Genomic DNA, 27,104 nt, shown 5'->3' with positions numbered 1-27,104 from the left:
CAACTGCAAGTGGAAAATATTTTTTAAAACTCTAGAAAGTTCCAAAAGGCAAGATTTAAATTTTCTGGGCTGGCACAGGCAACTATTTCCATAACATTTACATTGTATTAAGTATTATAAGTGATCTGGACTTAGCAGCAGCAGCAGCAGAGATGATTTAAAATGTATAGGAGGATGTGTGTGGGTTATATGCAAATCCTGTGCTATTTTATATAAGGGACCTGTGTATCCTCAGATGTTGGTATCCAGGCAATCGTGGAACGAATGCTTTGTGAGAAAATGACTTCTCTTTGAGGTTACTCACTAAATAACAAAAAGGTCCGTATAGTCACAGCTATGGTTTTTCGAGTAATCATGTACAGATGTGATGGTTGGACCTTAAAGAAGGCTGAGCCCTGGAGAACTGATGCTTTCAAACTGTGGTTCTGGAGAAGACTCTTGAGAGTCCCTTGAACAGAAAGGAAATCAAACCAGTCCATCCTGAAGGAAATCAGTCCTGAATATTCATTGGAAGGACTGATGCTACAGCTGAAACTCCAGTACTTTGCCATGTGATGGGAAGAGCTGACCCATTGGAAAAGACCCTGATGCTGGGAAAGATGGAAGGTGGGAGGAGAAGGGGCAATAGAGGATAAGTTGGTTGGTTGGCATCACCAACTCAGTGGACATGAGTTTGAGTGAACTCCGGGAGACAGTGAAGGACAGGGAAGCCCAGTGTGCTGGGGTCTCAAAGGTCAGACATGACTGAGTGACTGAACACCACCACCAACAAGAGCAAATAACTGATAAAGATCACCAAAAATCTTGATGACATGAAGTCTCACAGAAGTTGGCATCTTAACTGGTCCTTCCACGGGCAGCCTTCGACAGTGCTGACCACTTAGTATTTCCTTTTGTAAACATACTCTCCCTCTTGCCTCTGGGGGTCATTCTCCCTGTCCTTATCTTTTATTCTGGTCTTTTATTATTATTTTAATAAATAATAAATTATTATTTATTAATAATACTTGTTTATTAATTATTAATAAACAACATAGTTTATTTATTATTAAATTCTCCGTCTCCTTCCTTGGGCTGATGAGCCTCCAGGTTCAGGAGGCTGGTCTCTCTGTTCTACCTGTTCCCAAGGAGATCTTTTTCACGTCCGTAATTTCAGTTCCTGTGTGAGGACTCTCCAGTGTTCCCTCAGCAGGAAGTCTGCACAGAGCTGTCTTCTAAGTGCTAGGACCCATTTCCACTCACACCTCAGCTCCAGGATGTCAAAACTCTGAGCTTGTCTTCTCCTCTTAGACTTGCTCTCCCTCACCATCTATATCTTGAAGACACTTTAGGGAGATGAACAAAGGTGTTCTCTAGTTTGCGGGATGCTTACCTAACTTACCTTTTCGGTATTGGGAAACCCACCTTAAACCATTTAAGCTCAGGAAATGCTTTGTTAATACCTTGGGTTGCACTGATTGCCTACACAGATTGGCAAATGCTTGGAGAGGAAGCAGAGTGTATCACAGTAATACCAGTGGAAAGAACGTGGGGGCAGAAGAATGTTTATCAGGGTGTGGGGCACAGTGAACTGTATGCCCAGCTGTGCTGGCATAGGGATGTTCACATGGGCAAGGCCAACTGCAAGCCCAGATCCTGCAAAACAAGACCACGCCACAGATGACAGCATCTTTTTTTCTCTTCAAAGGGTCAGACGACTAAAGCCTGGTTATTATGAACAGAATTACTCCTCAGGGTGACTCAGAGGTATCGAGGGAAGTTTAACTGCCTACATTAGCTAGCTTTGAACATTTGGCTATTAGTGAGACTAAACTGTGACCCACTTTGGTGAAATACAGCTTCCTGGTAGTGCTCTCAAGAATGAATAGAATTTTTAAAAGTACCATTTGCCCCAGGACTGGCCCGTTTTGCATCTTTGGTTTGCAGAAGTGGTGTCATTTTCATCCAAGGCACTCCTTACTCACTAATACTGAGTTCAGCACTACATTTTTTACATTAAGTTCTCCTTTGAGGATAATCATCATTGATCACAAAAGATTCCTAGACTGGCCGTTGTCTTCTCCAGGAATGGAGGACTAATTCTTGCTGACCCAGTCCTGTCAGGGTCTGCCTTCTAACAGTGGCCAAGTCTGCCCCTGGGAAAGCTCTCCTGGCCATCCCCCAAAGGAGACGGACCCAGGGGAAAGCAAAGAGTTCTCTCCTATCAGCAGTGCTTTCTGGAACAGACTGTCAGGCACCTTGTCTGTAAATGATTCCTTACTGGGGACCGTTGCTTTTGCATTGAAGCCACAAAGTCTGATGGAATCCTCTGCAGTGATGGAAATGTTTTTCTTCTTTTAATTAATTAATTTATTTTAATTGGAGGATATCACTTTACAATATTGTGGTCTTTGCTCTACATCGATTCGATTCGGCCATAGGCATGCATTTTCCCCTTCATCCTGTACCCCCTCCCACATCCCTCCTCAGTCCATCCCTTTTTTTAATTGCAGTATTCTATTCATTGAGGTAGCCTCGGTCACATGTGGCCGTCAAGCACTTGAAATGGGATTGAGAAACTGAACATTTAATTTTATTTAGTTCGCACTTAACCACACACAGATAAAGATTACCATACAGGACATCTCAGCATTAGATCACCTTTTTCATTAGTTACAAATGACTTTGTGAAATTAAATCTTGTGAGTTCTTGTTGAGGAAAAATTTTACATTTTTACATTCACTGTTGCAGGCTTGAGAGGAAGTTTCCAGGCAAAAGTGTTTGATCGCCTGAGAGAAGTTCCTTGTCTTGACTCATGTGCTAACAGAGGGGCTGAAGTACAGAGGAATATACAAGATTAAATGTCTAAAAATCCCTACTCTGGTACTCTTAGAATCATCACAGTGTTTTGCAGGCACCGGGAATCATCATGAGAGTGGGGCAAATAAGTGAGAGGGTCCACATTGCCTCTAGTGAAGACGTGACAACCAGAGCAGAGCAGTGCTTTGGTTTTGGTGCCAGTGTTCAATGATGACGACAGAGGAAGCATTAGTTAGTCCTTCTTTCTTAGCTTTCTTCCAGAATGAGCTTTGACACAGTTTACTGGAACATTTATTTAATCATAGTCTTTTCCATTATGACTTATAATGAACACGACTCCCTGTGCTATATGAGAGCTCGCCCGTTCTCTGTTGGTTTGGGTCCCAGACTCCCGCTCCACGCCTCTCTCACTGCTCTTCCCTTGTGGACCACAAGACTGCTCTCTGTGTCTGTGTCTGTTTCTTTTTGCACATAGGTTTATTTGTGTCATATTTAGAGTCCACACATAAGTGATGCGTATGGTTCTTTTCTTTCTCAGACTTACTTTGCTTAGTATGATAATCTCTAGGTCCATCCCTGTAAGTGCAAATGAAAAGGAGTATTCCATCCTTTTCACAGCTGAGTTCTATTCCACTGGATGTCCTGGAATATTTAAATTCCATAACTTAAAATGAATAAATAAAGAATTTAAACAAGGGGAAACAGATCCCTCGCATGGGCTTTCTTTTATGGGTAAAGTGTGAGTCAGTTAACCTGGGCAAATGTTTCTGCATCACGGTTTCCAGCTTAGTGTTAGAGTTGCTGTAACTCAGTCCCCTTCTTACCTCCTTCCCCTCTGTGGTCACGGGAAGAAGGGCTGGGGCCGAGGTCCTCAGCAGGAACAGCTCAGTGCTGCCCGCTGCCCCTGTGGGCCAGATCCTGCTTTAATATCCAAACTGACCTTCCAAGGGCAACGTACTTTATGCCCACAAGGAGCTTCATCCTCAGGTAGAAGGTGCTGGATCAATTAGTAGGCAAACCAACAATTCAGAACAGAGGGAAAATGAAATCCATGAAAGAAAAATGGTGACCGAGTCACACTAAATTCAATTTTATCTCCAAATCCATTTCTACTTGTATCATTCCATTGGGAACAACGTTTAAACAAAGATGGGAACTGAATGGGAGTCTGGATCACTGAGTTGAAGGGAATATGGTAAACATACAGTTTTTCTAGCTAAGGAGTAAAAGATAACCCCAACAGCAGACTGCCCACTGTAATCCCCAGCCAGCAGCCTGGAGTATTTGGGAGGCAGCCACGCAAGGGAATGTGACAAACACGTATTTGTTTTTCTGATTTGGCAAGTAGATGTTAAAGAATGCAAACTGGAGGGCTTTTGAAACATTTGATATGAAGTCCATGTGTTTCTGGAGACTTTCTCAAAGATAGGGCAGGATCAGCGTTTTCCCACGTAGACAAATATTGGTAATAAATACTGAACATTCCTTATCATCTTCTATACACGGAATGAGTCTACTCCTTTTTTTTTTTTTTTTGAGCAGTAATAAAATTTTCTCACAAGACTTCTGATTTAGAGCATTCCATTCTGGCTGCAAGGGAGCTGGCTTGCCTTGTATGACAAAACTGACTTCACAGTGCTCTTTTTTGTTGTCATTTTATTTGTGTTTGTTGTTTTAATTTAAAGGCTGTTTGTATCAGTGCACTGAAACTTGTTAGGATTACTCAGCGTAACGATGAATGCCATTTATTACCCGGGTGGTTTTTAGATGCAATGTATTTTAGGTGATAGCTTTGACTTTTGAGTTTGTAAATTCGGCATTATAATAGATTCCTGGCAGAATTATTGTGTATTTTAAAGGAATTAAGGGTATATACTAGAGTGGGTAGCTGTTCCCTTCTCTGGGGAATCTTCCCAACCCAGAGATCAAACCCAGGTCTCCTGCATTGCAGACGAATTCTTTACCATCTGAGCCACCAGGGAGGCCCATAGCAGGGCCTAGCACATACCAACTGCTTAACAGATTTGTAAAATTTAGCTTTTTTCTCAGCATTCACCCCCTTCCACCCTGGCTGGTCTGTTTCACCAGCAACAGCATTTGATGGCCATTGTTTTGTGTCAAGTCAAGTTTTGCTTTTATGCCCCCAATCCATCATTTCTTTTCTACTTCCTGTTCATAGTATCAGATATAATTCTCTATGTCCTCGATCACGTAGGCCCCAGAAACCCTGTCTTGCCCTTCCCTCCCTCAGCACACATGGCAAATTCAAACTGCAGTAGTTGGGATTGGATGTCAGTAACGTTCCACTCCTGTCAGATTGGTTGCAAGTAACTACTTACGACTTGATGTGTAAAATGTTCTCAGTGTTATTCTACTAGATTAAATGCTCAGAGCAGTTTAGCAGTTTAACTCTGGCTCACTGTTGACGCTATTCAAACATATGTGTATATTTCAGTATAGGTAAGCATATATATGGGCTTCCCGGGTAGCTCCGTGGGTAAAGAATCCACCTGCAAGGCAGGAGATGCAGGTTCAGTCCCTGGGTTGGGAAGATCCCCTTGGGGAGGGCATGGCAACCCACTCCAGTGTTCTTGCCTGGAGAATCCCATGGACAGAGGAGCCTGGTGGGCTATAGTCCGTGGGGTCACAAAGAACTGGACACGACTGAAGCAACTTAGCACAGCACACAAGCATATATATACATATATAATTAAATTTATACTGAGAGAAAAAAAGATATGCTAGAAATTATTTCTCCCATCAAGAAATCAGGGATTTCTTCTGCTTTCTATAAATACAGATACTATATATATGTGTGTGTGTGTGTGATAATATTCAACAGCAGCAACCCCTGATCATTTTTAACTTCACTTTTGCCATTTGGGGAAATGAGTGATTAAGTAGTAGGTTAAGCTGTGAGACAGGACGTCTGACTGTTTTATGAACTATGAATGGACTGAGTGCAGAAGTTCAAGGTTAGAAGTGTTATATTACGGAAAGAACACTATTTTACTCTCAAGGAATATTTCAAAATGTTGATTTACAAAGTAACCTCTTACTGTGAAGTCTCTCCTTCTGCAGGGGCCAGAATCAACCAAGTGCAGAATAGGCAGGTGCCTTTAGGGTTGTCTTGATTGACCTCCTCCATGGGGCCCAGATATGCGTCTGCACCAACCTGAACATTCCTTTGGAATTTATTGGGTTCATTAAAAACACCCGCCTCACTTAGCACCGCCTGGTCGGGCTCTCTGCTAGGCACTTTACCTACATTTTCTCTAATATGACGCTTCAGCTGACAACCAGTGGTTTAGAATTCCTCTTTGTCTGTATAAATTATTAAAATGAATATTTCAAAATTGGCATTTTAATTAGGTTTTCAAAAATACAAATTGTTGAAGTGTATAATGTCTTATTTTCTCAGATAATCTCTATTAGCAAATGTCCTATAAACAAACAGGCTATTCCAGTATTTTTTAAGTTCACAGATTTGCACTTCTGTGAATACAGAGCTAGCTGTCTTGTGAATAGACCAAAGTATGCTCTACAGTATATGTTTGCTCTATAATTCAATTCTGAATTCTAAGTATGAATCTAGGCTAGCAGAACCAAGCCTCAGGAAGGGACAGAGAGGAGTTTTATGAGCTTAGATCACTTGCTTCATCGTATTTACCTTATTTCCCTTCAATATTCAATACCTTACTCAGTATAGGTCTAATAACTGATGTCTATTTAATGAATGTTTTTTAGTTTATTGAATATAATGGGATGTAAAGAAATTTGGAATAGAGAGATATTAACTGCTCTGAAATCTGAATGTTCTGTTAAGGCTTAATTTGTAAAAGCTATGTAAGTTAAAATTGCACAGTGTGTGAAATACGTGATACTAGAAGTACCATAGAGCTTTCCATGCAAAGGGCGTGCATCTGTATCTTTTCTGTTCCCAACCCATGGAGGCTTCAAATTGCTTTTCTCAAAGTAAGAGCATCAATATTTTCAGAAGTGACATTCTGACGAAAGAAGCAACACTGGTAAATGGTAACGACACAGCAAACTCTTTGTTACCTACAGTCCTGTCTACACGTTCATATATATCTTGATGTTTATTATCGTCAAGATAATTTTATAATAAAGAAAATAATAGTAAACATACATTCATGCCCTAAATATAATAAATTCTTTTAAAAAATGAGAGAATGAAATAGCTGTTTTCTCAAGGAGCACACTTTAGTCTGCTTTACAGGAAACATGTTATGTTTGCTGGTTTTAACTTCATACTATTTGCCAATAGTATTCTTACTGCTGAGCGTATACAGATTGAAACAAGCAAAATATTTTTCAGAATGTATCCTAATTTTAAGAGCAGAAATGTTAGTCATAGATAATTTTTAAGAGACAGTCTTAATTTGGGGCGTAAATATTAATACTATAGTCAGTTCAGTCAGTCAGTTCAGTTGCTCAGTCGTGTCTGACTCCTTGCGACCCCATGAACCGCAGCACGCCAGACCTCCCTGTCCATCACCAACTGCTGGAGTCCACCCAAACCCATGTCCATTGAGTCAGTGATGCCATCCAGCCATCTCATCCTCTGTTGTCCACCCTACCTGGGTTTGCATGGCAAGTGGCTGAAGAATGTATGGTCACACCATGTTCTCTGTTTTCCAATGATCTTTCACTTTTCTCTCTTCAATTAGGTAGAAAGGGCTGAACTCAGATAGTGTCAACAGCTCCTGTCCAATGTTACGAGTCTCCCTCAATGTCTTCTTATCCCCTACGTAGGAAGCCCCAGTTACAACCTTGAGAGAGGGCCCTGAACTGTATGTATAATAAAATGCAAATGAAACCCATATCTCAGGGGAAGAGAGGTATGTATCTAGAGGAATTAATTTTCCCTAGCGGTAGAATCAGTGTATATTTATTCTTTGCTCCTCTCAGCATGGTGGATAAAAAAAGAAGCCTGAGCTTTTCCAGAACCTCTTTGGCTCTCCGGAACCAATGGGGAACTCGTAAAGGAAATAATTCCAGAATATGTTCCTGCTAAATTGCATTCTTATAATTAGAAGAATGAAATGTTTCTGTGGAAGCAGCATAAACAGCTAAAGAGTTGATCAACTTATTTTTTCTCTCCATGGTATTATGCTATCCATTACCTGATTTCTGAGAATTTAGGGTTAAACAATGTAATGGATATACATGAATGAATACCTGTTGCAAAGCGTGACTCTGACACAGATAATAATAATTTAAAATGATATGTTTAAAGCTATTATTTATGGACATGTTAAATTGCACCTCAGATTTCAACCCAAACTTATTTTACTTCTGAGTTTTCTAAAGAGGCACCAACCAAAGTTTTATTTTGGTTCTTTAACTTTTCATCAAAAGAGAAATTGGTAGCAGTACTAAACTCGTGGCAGCCCATCACTGATGTTGTACGAATGCCGTTTCTATACCACCCGGTGACAATAAAGTTAGTTTATAGTGTGCTCTGGTGACTGTAACTCACTGTATTTTGCCTTTATCTCCCTCTGTTTTAACATCAGCCCTCTATTTTCTGACTCTTCACTATTTTTCACTTTAATTGGTTTGTTGTTTCAAACTGGATGTTGTTGGCCTTGTCATTGAAGAACATTTCAAGAGGGAAGAAAGAAAGAGTGGGAAAAATACTGGTTTTGTTAATTTGGCTCCGGCTGATTTTATACCTGAAGCCAGGAGACCTGATGGTTTTTTTGGTATGGTTAGTTAAATCCTGTGCTGATGGCTTCTGCTGTGGATGTTAAGTCACCCGCCTTGTTAGTAGATCCTCTGGTCCAGTAGGGTTGGATCTGCCATGGGGGAATCGTTTTTTAAATGTTCACCTTTGTTCCGGTGACTGATGGGGCGCAAGAGGGTGGTCTGTGTGCAGCTGACCTGGTAAGATCTGTAAAGATAACTTGGATGGGATCTCACTCCAGCTTGTTTTAAAAGCAAGATGGCAGGCAAGGAAGTGGCACAAACAGGAGCCTTTCTTCTCTTTTCTGTTTCCTAGAATTCTTTTCCATGAGAAAAAGGAAAAATCCCAGTGCGTTTTGTTTTCCTAATGCTTCTTTGGATTCTCACCAGTAGGTTTTTACAGTCTGTTGCTTGCCTCTCAGATTAGAAGAACGCTGGCATATTTTAACAGTTTCCTAGGATTCAAACAGCCTTTAATTAACAACAAATTGATGTTTTGGAATGTTACCAGAGTATGAGAGACAGAACAGGGAGGTAGGCTCCTTTCAGCTTCCGAACACAGTGAAATCTTAGAACAGGGGGCAGAGGTGTGAGTCTCCTGTGGACAGCCTCTGCCCACTGGTGTGAGAAGGAGGCGTCTGAGTTGCTGTCGCCTGCCGTTCCTTCTCCTCGATGGCCTTCCGTATTCCACCTACTCGTGACTGGGAAGGCAGGGGGCAGGTAGTCTTGAATCTTTAAAGCCGCAGGGATTAAGTGGCTCAGGGATCCTGTGATTTGCAGCTGGATTTGCTGGTTTTAATCTTCCAGTCGCCAGGGCCGTCAGGTATGGCTGCCCCTGTTTGTGGTTAAGTTTCCTTCCTGTGCCAGCTTCATGTCATCTCGCTGCCAGAGTCTGGGACGTGGTGGAAAAGAGCAGTTCTGTAAAAGAATCACTCAGACTGGATGCATATTTTCAGCCAAAGTTCATTTTCAAAGACGGTTAGGGGATCATCAAAAGGGTTTTCCCTTTGAATCAAGGGATCTTAGTTACAGGTTTGCCGGTGACTCAATCCAGAGCTCGAGGCAGAAAAAGAATGGGCTGTGGGCTATGAGATGTTTGAAATGTTAACAATTACTTACGTAGGCAGACTGTCCTGATCCAAGAGGGACAGGGAGCAGCAAGTGTGCTCCCTCTGCTCACCTGCGCTTCTGCTGGGTCCCGGCTTTGGGGTCAGTTTGCTCCGTGTCTTGTTTTCTCCAGTGACCTGGAAAGCTGGCATTTGGTCTCAGAAGAGGCCTGGGCCACTGAGTGCTGTGTGTTCCCATGCCCCAGGTCCCTGACCGTGCCCTCTCTTCTCCTTTGTACAGGTGGCACATGCCAGAGCCCCGCTCTCCCAGCCCTGGTCCGGCCGCCAGCCCCGCCTTTGCAACCGTCGCTGGACATTAAGCCGTTTCTCCCATTTCCTCTCGACACGGCGGCCGCAGTCAACCTCTTCCCCAATTTTAATGCGGTAAGTCCCGTGCCATCTGCCTGGGCCAGGGTGGTTGGCCCTGGAAAGCGTCCAGGGCCGGGGATGAGGTGGCCACGGCCTCCCTTCCACTCTGCCCTTTACTCTATGGCTTGGCTGGGAGGACGCCGAGGGTAGTTGCCTGCCTGGATGTGTGAGGTCTCCAGAGCCAGCCTCCTTCAGGAAAGAGGAGCAGAGCTTGCATCTGAGGGGGTGGATCATGATTCTGTGCCTCCCTTTTACTGTCTTTCTGGGCAACACTAGACATTTGATTAGTTTCTTTTCCATGCCAAGTTCAGTTTAACTGAAAGGTAATGAATGTGTTAGAGAGCATTCAGATTCATGTCGATGTCTGAAAACTTAACCATGTGTTTCTTCTCTCTGGGCCTTCTACTTTAATTTTCAAATCTGTTACTTCTTTTCTGATTTCATGAAGAGGACCCTGATCATCACACTAGAGATACATTCTATGCATAAAGCACATTCTCCCTCTTAATTTAAAAGCAATCAGGGTTCTGGTAGAAATAATTTTCTTTTCTTTTTTTCTCTCTTCTCAGACACTGATCCTCAACTTGAGTCTTTCTTAAATGACCTTGTTTTGGGAGCTTTGTCAACAGCCTTCTCAACACCAGTACAGTAGTGACTTGCCTCTGTTTCCACTCTTGTTCTTGTCTTTAAAAGTTGACAGATTCCTCATATGCATCATCATCCTTTTTTTTTTTTTTTTTTTTGTACAAGCACTGAGAATATTCTTAGGATGAAAATAGAAATAAGGGTTGAAAAGGTTAGAAGCCAGTAAGTGACATTGTTTTCTAATATCTGATTCAGTTTTCAACAGCTGTTATAATGCAGGTCTGAGTTTATCAATGACAGAACTTGTCAACACAACCAAGGCCAAGGGGATTAAGATGTAAGATCTCTGAAGGTCCAATGAGCTAAATAATACAGACTTCTTTTTGCAACATCTTACCTCCATGATGGATTAAAAAGAAAAAACACTCTGTCCACAATTAGGTCATTCTCCTTGAGGAGACAGAAGTGGGTCTCTTTTACTTTAATTATGCTTCGTCACAGGAACTTTGGACCTGCCAAGGAGATGGTGCAGTTGTGTGTTCACCTTTACTGAAGGACACTGGAGAGTCACGGTGGTTGCTTTGCTTTGGGGAACATGAAGGATTTTCCATAGGAGTCTTATTTTGAAATGGATGAAATATAAATAGAGCAGCATAAAGATCGTATTTCCAAAGCAAAGGTTTCTAATTCTAGGTATTTCAATAAAAGTACAGGAAGACCCGGCTCAGATCAGATCTGTTGGTCGTTGAACGACCGCACTGAAGTCCAGGCTCCGTCTCTCTGAATGGCCCGCCTGCTGCCCTGTTAGTGGCTTCTAGGCACCATCATGCTTCCTGGACCCCAGAGATGATCCATCAGGCGCTTCACCAGGCCGCTGAGACCACGACCTCCTGTCACTCACGGCTTTGGAGAAGCCGGTGTACAGTTCCTGCAAGGTTGCAAAAGACTGGGTTTTAAACTTTGGATTTGCCCTTTGGGAACCATTAAAAGCAAAACAACGAATTCGATTGACAGTGAGTGTTCTTTTCATTGAACAAAGATGAGTGATATATTGAGCTATAGGACACTGAGCACATCTCTTTATCCTCTTTGCTGCTGTTTCCTCATCTTTAAAATAAAGGGAGTGGACCTGATGATCTCTTCCTTTGGATTTATAATGTTCAAAATACCTGAGCTTTTGTGGACAAAGACAGCTTTGTGTGGTGGTCCAGTTGGCTTCTGAGCTAGACTGCCTGAGTTCAAGTCTTAGAACTGCTCCTCACCATCGTCATGGCCTTGGCTAAGTCACATAATCCCTATGTATCTCAATGTCCTTGTTTGTAAAATGGGACTAATAATTAACCTACTTCCTAGGCATGTGGTCATGATTATGTGGGTTAAATCATTTAGAATGCGGCTCAGCCTATAATAAGCACCGTTTGAGTGACAGGTATTATGCTCATAAGTAGCCTTCTTATTTTGAATGTGGAAGTTCAGCAACTAATGGATTGCCAAAGTTTTACCTGATTCCTTTTCTTATGTGATTGATTTGGACTTGTGTTGGTGTTTTTCCCAGTTAAACCAAGAGACCCCGTGTTGCTATGCCTATTGGTTATTTCCTTCTAGTGCTGACTAAGTCACAACCAGTCCAAGATTAAGTCCGTCTGTGTTTCCAACTGAGTGGAACATTTCGAAGCCCCACATCCTGTAGTTCTGGGCTGAGAATTACAGCGTCATATCCTATAATTCCCAGATGTACAGAGCATCTCTGACTAACACCCTGAGTTCTTGATTTTGTAGCAGGTGTGAAAATCGCAATCCACAAATTCAGGGTATATTAATTATAACATTTTATTGCTGTTAGTTGATTTTATTTCTGGTTCAAAAGTTCATTCCATGAGTCGGTAGGGAAATGAAATTTAATTGTTTCAGAATGTGCTAAGGTTCTGGAATCTAATAGATTATCTATCCAGCTTTTGGTGGGAGAGTTCCTCTGTTCATCAAGTGATGGATCTACATAGATGACTGTGGGATGACGAGCCCCTGATGAGCATGGCTTTGGGGCCCAGCTCTCACCTGTGGACTCACAAGCGTGCAGGGCTGAGAGGCCCCTCCTACCCAGACATGCCCCAGTGCTGCCACCTGTCTGCTACCTCGTGGCCTTCTTTCCTCTGACCTTTTTCAGTTCAGATATGAGCCAGGACTCTTGCCTGGAAAATGCCATGGGCAGAGGAGCCTGGTGGGCTGCAGTCCATGGGGTCGCTAAGAGTCTGACATGACTGAGCGACTTCACTTTCACTTTTCACTTTCATGCACTGGAGAAGGCAATGGCAACCCACTCCAGTGTTCTTGACTAGAGAATCCCAGGGATGGGGGAGCCTGGTGGGCTGCCGTCTATGGGGTTGCACAGAGTCGGACATGACTGAAGTGACTTAGCACGAGTCAGGAAGAATCATGAAACATCTGGGGAAAAAGAAGTGCAGTTAGGAGAGAAAGAAACGATGGGTGTAGGATGGGAGCTGAGCTGTGGACACATAAAAGCACATTCAACAAGCCGTTGGGATCCCTTAATCTCCTTACAGCCACCTTCTGGGGAGTAGCAACAGAAGCTGCTTCCCTGACCTAGGGTTGCTGCAGCCAGTAGCTTTCAGACAAGAGAAGTTTCCTTGCCTTTTCCTCGTACCCCTACTCCGTCCCTCCGTCTCTTTAGACAATGGAGTCTCAGTGCTTAGGGCCACTATTGTCTCAGTGATCCCTTTCTGCACGTGCATTTCTTGAGAGGATCCAATCCTGGAAATAGGTTAATGCTATTTATTGGTAGTAAAGAAATATTTCCTTCCTACGTAGTATGAACATGGTCGATTCACTCAATTGCTAGAGTTCAGTTCAGTTCAGTTCAGTCTCTCAGTTGTGTCTGACTCTTTGCCACCCCATGAATCGCAGCACGCCAGGCCTCCCTGTCCATCACCAACTCCTGGAGTTCACTCAAACTCAATGTCCATCGAGTCAGTGAAGCCATCCAGCATCTCATCCTCTGTCATCCCCTTGTCCTCCTGCCCCCAATTCCTCCCAGCATCAGAGTCTTTTCCAATAAGTCAGCTCTTCACATGAGGTGGCCAAAGTACTGGAGTTTCAGCTTTAGCATCATTCCTTCCAAAGCACACCCAGAGCTGATCTCCTTTAGGGATAACAAAATTTATGTTGTGACCTCTGCCATGAAACAATTTATAAAGGAGAAGCTGGACAAATAAAGAAATATTTGTAAATGCAGGTGCTTTTATAGAGAATGATGTGTGGTACAAAATGTCCACTCAAGGGCAGGAGTGAAAGGTTGTCTTAGTGAAGGTTTGATGAGAAAAATAGAAACTATTCTTGGCGCGCAAACAGGAAGGGAATTAATAGAAGGATTTAGATGCTTACAGAACATTTGGAGGTGCCAGGCAAACAAAGGTCCGAGTAGGCTGTTGCCGGCTCTTGGTTTTCAGCTTGTCCTCATGGAGTCAGGAAGCTGCAGAAATACAGGATGCCTGGTAATCCCAGTTACTTTCATCCAAATCCCATGACTTTGGATTTTGTAAAAGATAACAATAGATAATAACCCACTGAATGAACTATGACTCTATTATTCCACACAGATATAAACAGAGAGAAGGTAAAGCTTTTGCTTACAATAGAATGCAGCAAATAGACATAGGAAAATGAAAATAAAAAATTACCATTCTGCAACTTATTCAGCAAGAGACATCAATGGATGATAAGCATAGGAGATGAAGGTGCAATAGGGAACATTGTATTTACATAGTCTCCGAATATTTCCACAAGAAAAAAAGGAATTTCATAGTGGAGACACCTAGCGGGCAACATTGATCTTGCTCAAGTGATCGATATTGTCATCCGTAATTTGACAAATAAATATCATGTAACACGGAGTAGGGCGTGATGATAAGACAGCATCGCTAATGTGGTATCCCAAAGACTTGTATCCCAAATCTTCAGCGACTCTTACGCTGAACTTCGCGGGCCGATCTCTGGGAACGTAAGCCTCGGGCTTCCTGTCCTTAGGGTGCGGGGGACCACACGGAAGGAGGGGCAGCGCGGGGCTGCCGACAGAAGACATGATGTGACAGCAGAATGGAAAGGGCTCCGAGGAACCTGAAATGCGAAAGTTCCAGCAATTATGAGCAAGAGGCTAAGTGCCCTGGAGCCCCAGTGTCCCGTTCCATAAAAGAACAGTGACTCGATCTCACTTAGGTTTGCTATCAGACAGGTAGCTGGGTTTTAAAACGCTGGAGGTGGAAGCCAGGAATGGGCTTGAGTAAGTAAGACCTTGCGGTATCGCTCGATTGGACCAAACCCGTAAAAAATGACTATGTTCCCAGACAACTTTCTCCAAGGGTTTCAGAGCTGCCTTTCTGATTCTCATTCCTCTGGCATCCTTTCTTCATATTCTGCTCAGTCGTCATGACAATACTGAACATTCAGAGTGTCATTAAAAAGGTGCAGTGCTTGGAGGATGTGTTGATGAGGGCTGACAGTGAACCTGGCTCCGTGCTCCCCTCCCATAACTGGGCTTCTTGTTGGCATAAAGATTAAATGGGTAAGCTTGACCTGCACATGCCAGATACTCAGCAAGTACCGAGTCTTGTGGCTTCCAGAAGATGCACAGGGCAAGGTGAGAAGGTCGCGCAGAGGGCAGGAAGGCAGGAAGGTGTGCAAGTGCAGGAGACAATGCTTTTGCTTTGAGGGTGCTCTGGTTATCACGTTGTTGAACATTAAAGATGGAGATTAGCATAGAAAGTTAGACTCTGTGCTCTTCCTCTGGGTCATATTGTTTCATTGCCAGACAGGGAACACATGGGAAGGAAGGAAGGGGAAAAGAGAGAGGCCGAGAGAGAAAGAGGTCAAACCCTAGTGTCTGACATCACTTCTCAAAAACAGTAGTAATCTTACCCAAAACTAGCCCTGTGCACTTGAAGATGGTGTTACTTTGGATTGGGAAGCTTTATTTGTTGGAGGCAGAAAAGTGAACTTGACGTGTTTTACAGGGACGCTTCCCATGTTTGCAGAGGCCTGTGAAGAATCAACGGGACTGTGTCAAGTGCAGATTCTGACCTAGCAGTTCAAGGATAGGGCCTGAGCATGTATGTGGGCAGAGGGAGGGGACGTCAGAAGAGTGATGCCATGCGCTGGGCAGGTCTGTCTTTCCCGTCACTTTGTTTGTTGGCTGGGCTGGACCTTCGTTGCTGCCTGGGCTTTTCCTAGTCACGAAGAGTGGGGGCTGCTCTCTAGATGGGGGCTTCTCTCGTTGCAGAGCTCAGGCTCGAGGGCGTGTGGGCTTCAGAAGTTGGGGCCCCAGGCCTGGGAGCCCCGGCTCCATCGCTGTGGCGCTTGGGCTTAGTTGCTGCATGGCACGTGGCATCGTCCCAGACCAGGGGTCTAACCCAGCTCTCCTGCACTGGCAGCTGGATTCTTTACCACTGAGCCACCAGGGGAGCCCCATGAGACAGTTATTAAACACTCCTGCTTAATAAGAAGCAGAGTATTTCTTCATTCATTCAACAAGTATTTATTGAGGGCCTACTATGTGCTGAGCCCTTAGGATTCAACAGCAGAACTACGAGCCAAGTCTCTGTTCTTCTGGAACTTACTTCCTTCTATTTGTCTGCTGGGGCTTTGGGGACCCTTGAAGGTATCGGCAGCCAGAGCTCTACCGCACATGATCCTTGTATCGTTGGTTTTTAGCTCCCAGAAGTACTTGGAGCCTTGCTTATAGGGAGGCATTGTTCAGGATATTGGTTCTAGCTGCCAGGAATGAAATACTGATTATGGACTAAGTATGCAAAATCATCACTTGTATCCCAACTGGTTAAAAGCAAAACTATTTTCTATGAAATTTTTAAACTTTTATGTGCATCGCAATTTCAAAATTGTTGTTGAGAAAAATATAGGAGTGAGTGTTTCATTCATTTACTCATCGAATGATTTCTTCATTCTTTAAAAGTTCAAGTCTCACTGGAAAAACTCTATGGATTGAAAAATCGGCCTCTGCAAAATAGCTCTATCAAAGCCTGTGTGGTGGGATATCCCTGGTGGTCCTGTGGTGGAGAGCCTGTGCTTCCAATGTGGGCCGTGGGGGTTCAGTCCCTGGTTGGGGAACTGAGATGCCGCATGCCATGGGATACGGCCAAAAATAAATGAATTCTTAAAGAAGCATCTGTGGAAAGGATAATGCTAATAAGAACAATAGAGAGTAAGAGGAAGGGTAAGAAGTAATTTTCTTACTCGCCGATTCACTCTCTGCACATTTATGAAGCACTGAGTGTGTGACTGACACCCTAGTGGACCTAGAAATACAAAAGCAAAGATAAGAAGAGGAGGAAGAGGAGACGAGGGGGAATGGTCTTTGTGACTATGGCATCAGCCAAGTTGATCTGTCACTCTTGAAAACACCCTTCTGTCAGCAAGTGATAAAACATCTGGATATAAGGCACTCGGTTAGGCAGTGAGCTCTATGCAAGCATTTTGCTGGAAAGTGGGGTAGAGTAGTTAAAATGTTCTATAAAGAACTCAGTAGTTAAATCAGTAATTAATGTGCTACCTGAGGTCAAGAGAAGGAGAGGTCACTTGGAGGTGAGCAAAGAAAGCTACATGGTATTAAGAGAATAGAATTGAAACAAATACTACACTGCCATATGTCAAGTAGGTGTCTAGTGTGAGTTCAGTGCGTAAAGCAGGGCACCCAAAGCTGGTGCCCTGGGACAACCCAGAGGGATGGGGTGGGGAGGGAGGTGGGGGGCTCAGGACGGGGGGACACACGTATACCTGTGGCTGATACATGTCGATGTATGGCAAAAACCATCAGAGTATTGAAAAGCAAGTATCCTCCAATAAAGTAAATAATTTTTATAAAAAAGTTATATGGTAAAGGTTAAGGTTGAATTGGAGAAGGCAATGGCATCCCACTCCAGTACTCTTGCCTGGAAAATCCCATGGATTGAGGAGCCTAGTGGGCTGCAGTCCAGGGGGTCGCTAAGATTCGGACACTACTGAGCGACTTCACTTTCACTTCTCACTTTCACGCATTGGAGAAGGAAATGGCAACCCACTCCAGTGTTCTTGCCTGGAGAATCCCAGGGACGGGGGAGCCCGGTGGGCTGATGTCTATGGGGTTGCACAGAGTTGGACATGACTGAAGCGACTTAGCAGCAGCAAGGTTGAATTTGGGATCTGAGGTCAGCTCCATATTCATCTTGTTCATTAAGGTACAGAGCTTAGAATCTCACAAAGACTCAATACACATCTGTTTTTAACTGAAGGATGGTTGACTTACAGGGTTCTTTTAGTTTCAGGAGTACAGCACAGTGATTCAGTTTTATATACATATATATATTCTTTTTCATATTCTTTTCCACTATGGCTTATCACAGGGTACTGACTGATCATAGTTCCTTGTGCTATGCGGTAGGTCCTTGTTGGTTCTGTATTTTACACATGATGGTGTGCATTTGTTAATCTCCAGCCCCTGATTTAACCTCCCCCAGCCCTCTTTCCCTTTGGTGGCCATAAGTTTGTGTTCTGTATCCCTCAGCACACATTTCTTGAGTGAATGAGTGGAGGGTGGATGGATGCATAGACAGGTAGGTAGGTAGACAGGCAGAAAAATGCACGACAGGTAACTGATAGAGGAGAAAAAGTCATTACAGTTGTGTAATAAGAAACACGAAACTTTAAAAAAGCTTAGTGCTCACTGCTTCATACGTTAGATGATTTCTATGTAACACAAGTTATTCATTTAAGCAGTAATTAGGAAGCATAGGAAGCCCAGCATCAAACTGTCCCCTTAAGATGCATTCACAATCCTATGTTGGGTCATTTGTTTATTTCCTCTAGTTGTAGAAAAAGACAGTGGTGTCAAAATCCCAGTGACTGCCTACAGAATATAATCTAAAATCAGCCCTTTGCATTTCTCATCAACAACATCATGTGAGTCCAGAAGCACTGCCACCATGAAATGTTGGTGAGGCACTTTAGGACTTTAAAAGGACAGCTTCAAATGTGTTTTAATGTATAGAGATTATTCTACAGGTTAAATATGCATATATAATATTATAAGTGAATGACAAAAATACAGAACTCAAAATAGAACATTTCAAGTTTTTTGTTCTTTGTTTTTTTACCTTTGGATATAAACCCTTCAGCATCTCTATTTCCCCCATATTTAAAATGGCAGGGCTGCCATATTGACTGGCACATTTTGTCTCCTTTCCTTTGAAAAATCATCCTTGGCTTGTGCTCGCCCCTATGCCTGTGCAGCTTGCCTCCTGCTGCAGCTACGGAGTCGCCCCTCCTCTCTCAGCCAGTGTGGGAGCTGCAGAAACAGTCTCATCACACCTCTGTTTGTTTGGTCCAGAGAGGTATCCACTAAATTCAGTTTACACATTAGTACCTGTTCCTAAGAAGTTTTCACAACAGCTGCTCTCAGTAAATTAGGTAGGGAGCCAAGGTGGAATTATGGGTAGAAAAATAAACCTGCCTTTCTTAGTCACAAGTGGTAGAAGGTATGGAAATTTTGCAGATGAAAAATGCCATAGTAAATACAGTATTGATTACTAAGTTCCTTGCCTTTCAAAGACAAATGTAGCAGATTTCTAGCCAGTTCTGTGCATTGTGTGCCGTATTTGTACAGCAAAGGCATCTTTAAAAATGTATGGTTATTAAATCTTTCATTGTATGTCTTCGTGTTCAAATAGCTGTATAATATTCACTTGAGCCATACTGCTTCCTGTGAACCAAAAATTGTAAAGGTCAAGACTACTTATAAGGACCCTGAAACACAAAATGACTTAAACACAGAATATCCAGGCTTGAAAATAAAAGGCGGAACAATTGCAGACAACAGTTGTTTTTCCGGTTTTAATGCTTGTGCACTCTTTGACCAAGAAAGCTATTTCCCTATTATTCCAAACATGATGTGATGAGGACAAGTTTCCCTATCTGCCCTCCCCTTGGGCCTCCATTCTCTTGCCAGGGACGGTTAGTGGCTTTTGTCTCTGTCCTTCCAGTGATATTTTGAGGTGTGAGCATGTTTTTCTCACTAAAGATTGAGGCATGATGCACATTATACCTTTGTTTTCCTTTCTCAGCCCATCGAATCCTAGTGATTTGAAGCTTTACTTTTGCAAAAGTATATATTGGACCTGTTTGCTTAGTCTGTATTTCGTACTAACTGTGATCCTGGGTCACCACGAGGACCCAGGTAAGAGACTGTCTAAGCTCCTAGTTTATTGTAGCATCCAGAGACCCTCTGGGTGATTTCTTGTTCCACACGTATAGACACTTTAAAAAGGAAAGAAGCATTTTAGAGTTAATTTGTATCTGAGGCAAATCACTTATTTTACAGAGAAGCCTAGAGTGATGGAGACATTTTCAGTTTCGTGGCATGGAAGTGGGAGAGCTAAGAGAAAACTGAGACTCCTGACATCTCTCTCACATGGATGCTTCTCATTGAATCACATCATTGTGGGTTGAATTGTGTACCCCCAGCATTCATAACCCATGGTGCCTTAGAAATGAGATCATACTTGGAAATAGGGTCGTCAAAGATATAATTTGTGAAGATGAGGTCATTAGGGTGTACCCTAATTTATTATGACTGGTATCCTTATAGAAAGAGGACATTTGGACCCAGAGACAAGCAGAGAGGGCAGATGCCATACAGACACAAGGAAACACCCTGTATAAGCCAATAAGAGACCCAGAACACATCCTGCCCTCATGGCCCTCAGATGGACCCAACCCTGCTCACACTTTGATTTTGGACTTCTCGCCTTCAGAACTGCGAGATGACACACTTGTGTTGTTGAAGAACACCCAATTTGTGATGCTCTGTTACAGTCACCCAAGCAAGAAAGGATTCTTAGAGCCATCTGGGCTACCTGCCTACACAGGCTCTCCTCAGTGCTTCTGACAACTTGTAATCCAGCTTCTTACTGAACTGTCTCCCATGACAGTAAATAAGGCTGCCCCCGGGAGAGAGGGACTCTCCACCACTGGTCACACATGCCGTAAAGAGGTTCTCTATTTGGAGCCACTGCAGGCTCCCTATAATGGCTATAAACCAAGGAATAAGATAAAGCGCAATCTATGGCTTTTATGAAAAAAAATTTATTGATCACAAACTAAGCAATATGGGCTACTAAAGAATGCAATTATATACCCACCTTTAAAAAACTCCAATTTCATAAGGGCCTTACGTCTTAAAAGTGTTACCTGGATGACATTGGTAAGGAAACGCAGGGGCTTGGGGTAAAATAACTTGCCCCGGTTTTATTTATATATATACATATATATATATATATGTATATATGTACATATATATATACTTCCCTGGTGGCTCAGATGGGAAAGAATGCACCTGCAATGTGGGAGACCTTGGTTTGATCCCTGGGGTGGGAAGATCCCCTGGAGGAGGGAATGGCAGCCCACTCCAGTATTCTTGCCTGGAGAATCCCATGGACAGAGGAGCCTGGCAGTCTACAGTCCATGGGGTTGCAAAGAGTCAGACATGAATGAGTGACTAAGCACAGCACATCATATATATATATATGTGTGTGTGTGTGTGTGTGTGTGTGTGTGTGTGTGTGTGTGTAGATATATATATACACATACATGCATCTATTCTTTTGCAGATACTTGTCCTATATACAGAATATTGAGTATGGTTCCCTGTGCGTTACAGTAGTGTCTTGTTGATTGCCTGTTTTCTATATAACAGTGTGTGTGTGTTAATGCCAACCTCCTAATTTATCCCCCATCCCCCCTTTGGTAACCATAGTTTGTCTTCCAAGTCTGTGAGTCTGTTTCTGTTTTGTGAATAGGTCCATTTGTATCATTTCTTAGTTGTCCTATCTTTAATCTATTGTTAGAGCCTTAGTATACATTACAAGCTAATTAACTAAATAATCTTTAATTCTTTAGAAGGCTTAGCTCTAAGATAATAAATTATTTCCTAATTAACATCCTGGCTGTGAATGGACAGTTATGAAAAAGAATATCTAGAGCTTCCATCACCCTCACAAACATTCATGTTGAACATGGCCAATCATTGTTAGGGGGATAAATTACTTAAAGTGATAATAAATTAAAAAAATCTTCCCATCCTAGTAACAATGTTAAGGCTCAAGACCCATCTTCACACATAAGAAAAAATTACTAAATTTAGGTTCTAAAAGATCTGAGCTCTAGGTCTAATGTTTTATCTTTGGCAGAACCCTGAGTCCTCATTCTCTCATCTGTGAAATGAGAGTAATCATGTTGATCACATAAGAGCATCTGAAGATGTTAAAGATGAATGTTAGACATTTCTGTATAATAAGGCATCTACTGAATTCTGAATTCTGGGCTCTGGTGTGGGGACCCTAATGAACATCTTTTACAACCTCCCGCATGTGATTCCTTTGCCCCTTAAAGGTTGAAAATCACTGAATTCCACTCTGTGACCAAAATTGGTGGGAAAATCCATTTTCACAGCAGAGCGCAGATGAACGAGCAGCCTTCTCATTCTCAGACTGTCTTTTGAGGGAAGTTCCACACCCTCCCAAGGCGAATGCAAAGAACACTGTTAACACTATTTCTCATGACTCTTCGACAAAGGAATGAGAACTTTTTGCCAGCAGACTATTTGGTTTTATGACTCAGTGCTTCTCAAAGTGTGGTTCTCAGACCTGTATGTGCTGGTCCAAGAACTGATTCCAGGTCTGCAATGAGATAAGTGCTGAGATGGGAGGGCGAGCAGCCCTTATAAGATTATAGCAACTTAGGAGAGCAGATTGACATCTGTTGACGCTAATACAGAGTTATGACTTGTGTTTTGCGTATCTTTGTCATTTTGTTTTTTTCCGGTCATTCACTTCTGTTACATTTCCTGAGGATGAGGCTGTGACTGATGGGAAGGCTGGCCCATCCACAGAGGGCACTGGGGAGCAGTGCTCTGTTACTGTTAAGGCTTCAGAGCTCCATCTACATATTGGAAGTGAAGGGATTTTGAAGCAGTTATTAAATTTAGGTAAGTTGCACGGTGTATGGTTGAAGAAGCTGCAAATGCAATTTGACTCAAATTCTTTTAGCTCTACCCAATTTCCCTGATCCTGTGAGGTGTGGCAATGGCAAGTGGCTTTCCCTGAGACTCATAAATCAAGACAATAGTAGAAACAAAAGTGGAATAATTTGAATTGTGCTTCTCTCTGAAGTACGCCCTTTATGCTACATTTTATCATGAGTTTGGGGAAATCATAAAGTGGTTAAATTAACAGTTAATTCCTGAATTGTCTTTTTGAACACTCTGAAATGGAATTTACTTCAAGGACCTCACTGAGGGGTTTTAGAGAACTAAAGAAAAAAGGAAAATTTCAGTGACTGTACATGAGGATATTTCATTATTTTGATTTCTAAACCCAAATCAATTTTTAAATAGAAAGTAGAATAAATAGTCCAGTACTAGGGGTGTATATTGTCACCCTACTTATTTAACTTCTATGCAGAGTACATCATGAGAAATGCTGGGCTGGAAGAAGCACAAGCTGGAATCAAGATTGCCGGGAGAAATATCAATAAACTCAGATATGCAGATGACACCACCCTTATGGCAGAAAGTGAAGAGGAACTAAAAAGCCTCTTGATGAAAGTGAAAGTGGAGAGTGAAAAAGTTGGCTTAAAGTTCAACATTCAGAAAACGAAGATCATGGCATCTGGTCCCATCACTTCATGGGATATAGATGGGGAAACAGTGGAAACAGTGTCAAACTTTATTTTGGGGGCTCCAAAATCACTGCAGATGGTGACTGCAGCCATGAAATTAAAAGACGCTTACTCCTTGGAAGAAAAGTTATGACCAACCTAGATAGCATATTGAAAAGCAGAGACATTACTTTGCCAACAAAGGTCCGTCTAGTCAAGGCTATGGTTTTTCCTGTGGTCATGTATGGATGTGAGAGTTGGACTTCGAAGAAAGCTGAGCGCCGAAGAATTGATGCTTTTGAACTATGGTGTTGGAGAAGACTCTTGAGAGTCCCTTGTACTGCAAGGAGATCCAACCAGTCCATCCTAAAGGAGATCAGTCCTGGGTGTTCTTTGGAAGGAATGATGCTAAAGCTGAAACTCCAGTATTTTGGCCACCTCATGCAAAGAGCTGACTCATTGGAAAAGACTCTGATGCTGGGAGGGATTGGGGGCAGGAGGAGAAGGGGATGACAGAGGATGAGATGGCTGGATGGCATCACTGACTCGAGGGACATGAGTTTGAGTGAACTCCGGGAGTTGGTGATGGACATGGAGGCCTGGCGTGCTGCAATTCATGGGGTCGCAAAGAATCAGACACGACTGAGCAACTGAACTGAACTGAACTGAACTGAGGGCTTCCCTGGTGGCTCAGCTAGTGAAGGATGTGCCTGCAGTGTGGGAGACCTGGGTTTGATCTCTGAGTTGGGAAGATGCCCTGGAGAAGGGAAAGGCTACCCACTCCAGTATTCTGGCCTGGAGAATTCCATGGACTCTATAGTCCATGGGGTCACAAAGAGTCGGACATGACTGAGTGACTTCACTTTCACTTTCACAGTAAGTTGGGAACATTTTTAAACCAGTTTTTCAAAAGCAATCCCACAGAAAAACAATTAGTTTTATGCCAACATCCTTGTGTTCTTCAGAACATCTCTGTGTATCTACTGCTTTAGTGCTTCCGTGACTTTTGTCACCTGCTTCACTGAAAAACAATTCTCTGCTCTTTTAGGAATTTAGAATAGGAAAGACAGACAGAAGAGGCAATCAGCCCTCTCTGGCGCTTTGTACATTTACAGATGTATCTACTCACATAGATGCTGCTTGTGTGTGATGAGCCATAAGGGGAGATGGCCTTGTTTTTCCAGATAATTTTTTTTTTAAACTAACAAAAATTGGAAAATACTAATTTGATTTTCAGAATCAACTTAATTAATTTTAACTGAATTCGCTCTTACACTGCCTCTCAGATCCATTGACATGTCCTAGGTCTGAGATCCTGCTTAGGAAAGAGGGAGTGAAATAAAGGAGAATGATTTTAAGCTCTGGGTTTGTTTTTATTTTGCTTACCTAAAACCACAGTAAAAATTCAGAATTTGGAAAAAAATACATACACACATATGTGGATATATATGTTTATGCATGAACACATGCTTTTCACTGGGGGTTGTGGTATGTTCATGAAGCTTAACTCGAAAATGTTCACTGCAGCATTTTTTTACATTTATTTTATTGAAGTATATAGTTGATTGATTGACAATGTCATGCTAATTTCTGTTATACACCAAAGTGATTCAGTTATACACACACACACACACATATATATATATATGTATGTACACATTCTTGTTCATATTCTTTCTCATTATGGCTTATCCAGCAACAGTTTATTAGCCAAAAAACCCCCAAATACATAAAAGCTAATGTGATTATCAAAGGCTAACTAGATATATAGATATGGAAATCTTTTCTGAAAGGTACCTTTGGAGACATTTGAAATGAAAGAACTGTTTTTTGTGGGAATACCATAAAAGCATAATGTTGGGTGAGGAAGAACACAAGTTGCAAGTTGTATTCAGAATTCTAGAAAACGTATGTGAGTATTTTTAAATCACAAGGCGATGAGAGAGAGACAGATTGATTGTCAGTGTATGACGACATGGGCTGGAAGGTCACACGTCAGATCTTAGTTTGCAGATGGCTCTGAGGAGAGCCAGACACACAAGTCCTGATCAGGGAACCTATCTCTAGTGCTGCAGTGTCCAGGTTTTCTCATTTTAAAAAAGACAGATCTGGAAAAAACAGTTATTAATGTAGCGTTTCATTCTAAGTGAGCAACATATGATTAGTACAGTATTCTATGTCTTTGTGTTAGAAAAATGTTAAATTTTGTAAATTGCATATATCTTCAGCAAAATACCTCATTGCAACATGTACTACCTATAGTATATGATCAGCTAAGGGCTCAGCTGATAGTAATACTTAGCTGTGCCCCTAATTTGCATGTTCTGATCAGTGTGGCCCCAGCTCGGAGATTTCTGTGTCACCCTTAGGACTTCACTCGTTGAAAGGCCAAAATTAATATCTAGATTAGTATCTAGGTAGAAAGGCTAATGCTCTGATTCTTGTTACCTTCTATAAATAGGTGAGATTACAAAGTCAGTCAGAAAACATGTTGGCCAAGCTTGGCAACTTATTTCTAAAATCGAATTTCAAATTTAATTCGTGTAGACATTATCCTTTAAACACCTGCACATTCGGTAAAGGTCAACGAGGTCAGTAAATTTTCTGGATTTTATTATTAATACTGATTGTAATAAAATTTGATTGAGGTAGTCCTAGGCTCTATGAAGTTTCCAGCATAGCAGGGATGATATTTCAGAGTCATGGGCAAATTAATATCCCCGTTTAAACACTGCCCTTTGAGTATTTCTCAGAAGTATTCAACTTTATTTACGCATCCTTTAGAGCAAGTTGCTCCAGACAGCAAATGTAAAATGTCAACACTTAATTTTCTGCTGAAAAGTCTTTTTTGTTTTTCAAGGAATTGCCATACTTTTTAGATAAGCATCAGGTCTTTTTTTTTTTTTTTCCTAGTGTGTTCACAAGCTTACTTTTTATTTGATATGCATATTATGTATTTCGCTTGGAGAATGAGTGCCTTGCAGTGTTGCGTTAGTTTCTGCAGTCCCGCAGTGGGACTCAGCTGCATGCTGCGTATGTGTGCGTACCCTCTCTCTTGCGCCGCCCTCATTCCCGCCGCCATCCCCGGGTCGTCGCAGAGCCCGAGCGCGGCGCGGTGCTCTGCCGCAGCCCCGCAGCTGTGTGCCTCATCCATGGGCGTGATGTCTGTCCGCGCTGCTCTCTCCATTGGTTCCCGTGTCCACACGCCTGTTCTTCACACCTGTGTCTCTCTTCCTGCCCTACGCAGCTTCATCAATACCATTTTTGTACATTCTGAATATATTGGGTTTTTTTTTTTTTTCCTTTTAGAAGCAAGGATCATTGAGTTTGCTACACCATACCTGTCATACAACTTCTTGAAGAAGTTAAAAGGTCCAATTTAAATCTAAAGTTCATTGACTGGACCTGTCTATACATTCTAACCACTTTCAATAATAACTCAAAGAAATCTCTCATCACCACTCAAATCCAGACTGCTGAAATTCCAACTACAAACAGAACCAAACCACTGTTTCCTCCTCACAACAGAGTTTAGTGATCACAAATGCTCTTCATGGAACATCTGATGAATATGCTTAGTTTTAGTTGAATGAAAACATTATAAACCTGAACAGAAATGAGGTGATAAATTATAGGCTTTTAGCCTCAGAAATTTCCTTCACTTTTTTCTTTTCAAAAATGTCACAGAGAACAGACTGGCGGGTGCCAGGAGGGAGGAGGCTGGGGGAGGATGGGTGTGAGGCGAGGTTAGCGGAGGTGAGCATTTACGTGCAGAATGGGTGAGCTACAGGGACCCCACAGCACGGGGATGGTATGAAATA

General features: G+C 42.3%; 1 protein-coding gene across 3 annotated transcripts in view; it reads left to right on the top strand.

Annotated features, from left to right (window-relative positions):
• The window catches only part of ZNF385D (zinc finger protein 385D), a 985,284-nt gene that overhangs the window by 719,342 nt on the left and 238,838 nt on the right, over positions 1-27,104 (top strand). For all 3 annotated transcript variants that reach the window (XM_025271759.3, XM_025271841.3, XM_006075479.4), the window contains one exon: positions 9,857-9,999. In XM_025271759.3, coding sequence (XP_025127544.2) covers positions 9,857-9,999 — 143 coding nt within the window. The remainder of the gene's footprint in view (positions 1-9,856; positions 10,000-27,104) is intronic.

This window comes from Bubalus bubalis, chromosome 1, assembly GCF_019923935.1.
Source record: "Bubalus bubalis isolate 160015118507 breed Murrah chromosome 1, NDDB_SH_1, whole genome shotgun sequence".
Classification (NCBI taxonomy): Eukaryota; Metazoa; Chordata; class Mammalia; order Artiodactyla; family Bovidae; genus Bubalus; species Bubalus bubalis.
Note: the sequence above shows the minus strand (reverse complement) of the source record. Positions and strands in the feature narration are given on the sequence as shown.